Raw genomic sequence first — 5,378 nt, 5'->3', positions numbered from 1 at the left:
TAGCGCATTAGCAGATTAAAAGGGCAGAATGGAAGCTACTGTTGAACAAAAGCTATAGGATATCTGAGTTGCAATTTACCCCAAACGATTTAGGAGACATGGCAAATATGTGAAAGAAGAACATCTTTTAGATATAGGCTAAATGTAACCTTTTAGCCTACATCTAAAATGCTATGAATGCACCATTCATTCATAGAATGCAACATTCCCATGGTGAAGCTTATTTGTAATTGCTAGTATCTTGTTATGAGGATACTATTTTTCAGCAGTATCATTGAACCTTGTAAGAGTTTAGGAGGAGCTTGATCAACGTTTGGCTTCCAGGTGGTAGCAGCATTGGCGTAGGAATGGTGCAAAATCCAATCCTAAATCTGATTTGGAATCTGGGTCAAGGCTTTACAATTAAAGTTCACATGGATTCTCAAGCCAATCTGACTGCGATTGAGTAATTTCCCTACTAGTGGTTAAGAATTTCAGTTGAGAGACAGAATTCAATATTTGCACCTTGAAGAGAAAGATACTTATACAAATTAATGATTGAATTTTTAAATTGTAGACTGTTTAAAACCGTGTATTTAAAAAAAAAAAAAAATTAACAGTTAAGCCCTTCTTTGGGTGACTACAAAAATACTGAGAACATACACTAATGTCTATGGAAGGACATTTAGTATTTAAAACTCACCTTTTCTTGTGTCCGACTTTGCACATGCTGAAGTATTTATCTGACCCATATTGAGTCAATAAGGCGAGGCTAGCCTTACCGCCTAAGTGTACCACAGAGTCTAGGGTACTGTGTAAAAATAAGACTATCCCAGCAGTAAGTTGAAATGGATGCCATTGTTCTGCCACATCAATGAACTTAGAAAACCTTACTCAGCTTTTCTTTCCACAATTCTTGGAAATACAGCAATACTCATTGTTTTGTGGCACAATTGCTAGACTTGAAGAAAAACGGTCTGCTTTGTGACAGCTAAGTCACACGCTTCCCAATGTGTGTCACGCAAAATGCTGTGAATTGGGTCATTTTTATAGTTCACATAAAAACCATTCAACCATTATCAGTAAAGTCATGCCATATTCTTGTTTTCTTTGTTTTTGTTATTGTCTAAGTTCTCACAGACAGACCCCCACCTATCATCCGCCAAGGCCCGTCCAACCAGACCCTGGGGATGGACAGTGTTGCGCTGCTGAAGTGTCAGGCATCTGGAGACCCCATCCCCTCCGTCAGCTGGCTGAAGGACGGGGTCAGTCTACTGGGAAAGGACTCCCGCATGTCGCTACAGGAGCTGGGCAGCCTGCAAATCAAAAACATCAAGGTAACAGATTCAGTCCTCTCTGCTTTTTCTGGAACATTAAGGGTGCATTCACACAAGCCAACAAGGGTTAGCCGAACTCTTGTCCATTTGCCTTGAAAGTCCGGTTCATTTGGGGAGGTGTGACTACACAGTCGAACTTTAATGCGGACCAGAATAGTGAACTCTGGTCCGCTTAAAAACCTCAGTCTGGGTTTGATTAAAGTGAACTCTGGTGCTGTTCAGCTGCCCAAAACTGGGACAAAGCAAACAAAAAAAACAAAAAAAAACGCTCAGGTCTAGCGAGACCGGCGTTAAATGTTTGTGCCTACATGCAAAATGTACGCTGGTAAACCAACACTGGGCATTACCCTGTACACATGGTAAAACAAGGTGGTGCCAGGGTCATGCTGAGGGGATCCAGAAAACACAACTCTATTAGCTTCCTTCCTCTTGTTATGATATTGTGACAATAATGTCGGCTCCAATCGCTAAATAAACTTTAAAATTTATGCACAAACAGCTTTACCCATTAGTACATCCATAAGCAGTGCGCTGCTGTGTTATGTCAATGTTCTTCTACTCATGCAGTTCGTTTTGGGATAGTAAACCGTTCACATATTATTTCAGTCGCAGTTAATTACTAGTATGAACAAGCACACAAAACAAATCGAATTTCAGCAAAAAATCTGAATTTGTGCATCAAGATCTGCTGTGTGAACCGAAGAGATTTAGATCTTTATCTGTGGTTTTCCTTCCTCTTTGCAAGTATGCCAACTGGTGTTAGCTTGTCACATAAAATCCCAATAAAACACATGAAAGCTTGTGCTTGTAGCAGAAATACAAGAGGATATGAATAGTTTAGGGTGCGTATGTCCTCTGACATTCAAATAATATTCTCTAGTCTTACATCTTAAAAGTTGTCATGATATATTAATATGTTGTGTATGGTTGAGCTTGCAAATTAGATCAAAAAGGTCCGACATGATGTCCAGATGAATAGCCCGCATTGATTTTGATAGCATCACTTAGAGATGTGGAGACCTCAGCCGGGCTCAGCTGTGAATGGATGAATGGACTCCAGCTGTTTGAGTGAATATATATTCACTTACTGAAACATACACACACGTACGCACGAAGCGCATTTCCACGAGATTGAATTTAAGAGGCTCGCAACTTCCTTCACCCACTCAGAGGCCTCAGTGGAATACCCATTACGCTTGACAAAGCTGCAGACCACTGACATGTTATTTAATAAATGGAGGGAAAGCACAGGGACAGAAAAAACAAAAAAACCAACAAACAAGCAAAGTTCCTGAGAGAGATGGAGAGGCATGCCAGCTGTCATCGGTCCAGGAGTTCCAGCAGCCCACCCTAAATTAATTAGCCCAGCTTTGTTGTGGTCAGAGGGGGGAAATGAGTAGGAGGTGGTGGGAAAGTGATGGAAGGGTGGTGAGTGGAAAATGGAATTCATTAGGAAATTAGCGTCAGCACTTTGAAATGACGGTCGGTTTGTCCAGCAGAGGGCTAGCTTGCACAGCCTTCTCCGTGGTGTTCCATTGTCTTCAGTGGAAGTGTTACAGCAGGAGACTTTTCAATCTACGTGTGTGTTCGATCTGTGTGCCGGTGCTGCCAGTGGTGTTGTTCTGACTCCTGCTTTCATGCCAGCTCTCAGACTCGGGGATCTACACGTGTGTGGCCACCAGCTCAAGCGGGGAAACGTCGTGGAGCGCTTTCTTGGAAGTCAAAGGTGAATCACATTCTCTGTAGTTGTTATAACTTCTGGTCGGTTCCAGAGTCTTGTAATGTGCTGAATGTCTTAGAATAAAATATTTCACATTTCTGTCATCCTGTAACATAATCTCACAGTGAAAAATGTTTGAGTGTTCTCTAAAACTGAGATTTCTTTTTCTTTTTTTTTGGAGACCTTCCAATCGTTCTCACAGTGCGTAATGAGAACTTACACTCATTCTGCCATTTTTATCACAGTTCCTGTTGCTTTTAATTTTTTAACTCTTTGCCATTTCCTAACTTACAATCCCACCTGCGTTACCTGATTAATTTGTTCTCTTGTCTCTTCATATTCATCTCAAATACAGAAGCAGGATGACATTAATTCTAATTTAAAAATTGAAAATTAAAGGTAAAAAGTAAGCTTTGTATTTAAAAAATAGGTCCTTGTTGATTTAATAGAAATATTGTGGGGTTTCAAACAATCAGAGGTGGGCGATACGGACTTAGAATTTTATCGCAATATTTTGTGGTATTATTGTGAAAATGATAAAGATTATCATTAGACAAAACTATTTATTTTTAAAAAGTGTGATTTTTATCACTGAACTGCACACAGTAATTGTGTGCAGTTCAATAATTGTATTTGTATTCGGTAATTGTATTTAATCATATTTTGGAATTTACTGATATTTATTGATGCTCTCGTGGAACAGACATTGGAGAAAATAGCAAAACTGTCAGTTTTGTTTTTTACTTACCATCAATAACTGAAATTTATTATGACAACAGGTAATCAAAATTCTTATCATGATAAATGATAAACCAAATTTTCCCCCACTGAAAAAATTTAACGGTTTGATATTCTTAAGTTTGTCAGTGTGAGATACTGCTGCTATAGTATTATAAATATGTATATTAAGGCTTGTAATCCATCTTTACCAGGTTTCCAATGAGTCTGGAGTGTGGTAAAGTTAAACTTCTCCTCCATTTTGTCTCCTCTGAACAGAATCATTGGCAGTGATTGTCACAAAGAGCTATGATGAGATCGAGCTTCCAGGTCCACCGTCTAAGCCCCAGGTCACCGACGTTACCAAGAACAGCGTGTCATTGTCGTGGCAGCCCGGGATGACCGGAGCCTCTCCTGTCTCTTCCTTTGTCATTGAAGCTTTCAGGTTCGTTTACTGTCCAGTGCTGAGGTTGATTCTGGGTCTTTAAATTTTCCTAAAGTTTTGACCTAATGCTGATTTTAGTCTGTTCTAATTTCTCTTTAATAACAACAGCATAAACACAGTTTTCAGTATATTAATAATTTCCCAAAAATTGCCAGCTCAAAAGTATGAAATGGAGTGACTACTTTCTGTAATATGTTTTCAGCCTTCCTGTTAATCTGTTAAAAGCGCTCTCTCTCTCTCTGTGTGTTTATCTCTTTCTCTGTCTGAATGAACAAGATAGTTAGAGCCATGTCTTGACATGTCAGAAATCACACTTTCCATTTAAGTCAAGTCAATGTTATTTGTATGTCACATTTCATCATCAAGGCAGTTAACGTGCTTTGCGTCATAAAAACATAATACAGTCATCAATTATGAAACAAGCAACAAACATTACATTTTGTCAGATGTCTTCATCAAACTCATCAATACCTATCAGATATGTCAATACTCCAGTTTTTATGGGTCAAAAGCAACTTTAAACAAGTGAAGTTTTAGCCTTGATTTAAAGGAACTCAGTGTTTCAGCTGTTTTGCAGTTTTCTGGAAGTTTGTTCCAGATTTGTGGTGCATAGAAGCTGAATGCTGCTTCTCCATGTTTGGTTCTGGTTCTGGGGATGCAGAGCAGAACCAGAACCAGAAGACCTGAGGGGCCTGGATGGTTGATACAACAACAGCAGATCTTTAATGTATTGTGGTGCTGAGCCGTTCAGTGATTTATAAACTAACATAAATAGTTTAACGTCTTTTCTCTGAGCTACATGGAGCCAGTAGATGGACTTTATAACTGGGTGATGTTCTCTATCTTCCTGGTTTTAGTGAGAACACCAGCAGCAGCAGTGTTCTGGATCAGCTGCAGCTGGAGGATTGATTTTTAGCCAGTTTAGACAGTTTAGATAACTTTACACATCTCTGTACTTCTATTGTCTTTGTATTCAAGGTTATACTGACATTTTCTAACTTTAAACTCTCACACATAGTCTGGCGTACTGTGTGTTCTCTGTAACTGGCGCGGACTCCAGCCCGCTGATGGTTGAGGCTTCATAGTGGAGCATACCAATTCAGTGATTCTTGAGAATAGGGACAAAACAAGTCCTATGGATAAAGCACAAAATTTTAATAAAATATACACAAACTATATA

The 5,378-nt window shown here is 39.3% G+C and overlaps 1 protein-coding gene across 2 annotated transcripts in view; it reads left to right on the top strand.

Annotated features, from left to right (window-relative positions):
• The window catches only part of robo2 (roundabout, axon guidance receptor, homolog 2 (Drosophila)), a 98,878-nt gene that overhangs the window by 10,508 nt on the left and 82,992 nt on the right, over positions 1-5,378 (top strand). For both annotated transcript variants that reach the window (XM_015038828.1, XM_015038829.1), the window contains exons 2-4: positions 1,111-1,316; positions 2,961-3,042; positions 4,033-4,198. In XM_015038828.1, the coding sequence (XP_014894314.1) occupies positions 1,170-1,316; positions 2,961-3,042; positions 4,033-4,198 (395 nt within the window). In that variant the 5' untranslated portion in view covers positions 1,111-1,169. The remainder of the gene's footprint in view (positions 1-1,110; positions 1,317-2,960; positions 3,043-4,032; positions 4,199-5,378) is intronic.

Source organism: Poecilia latipinna, unplaced genomic scaffold (assembly GCF_001443285.1).
Source record: "Poecilia latipinna isolate Pla-1442-1.1 unplaced genomic scaffold, P_latipinna-1.0 Scaffold454, whole genome shotgun sequence".
NCBI classification, from domain to species: domain Eukaryota; kingdom Metazoa; phylum Chordata; class Actinopteri; order Cyprinodontiformes; family Poeciliidae; genus Poecilia; species Poecilia latipinna.
Note: the sequence above shows the minus strand (reverse complement) of the source record. Positions and strands in the feature narration are given on the sequence as shown.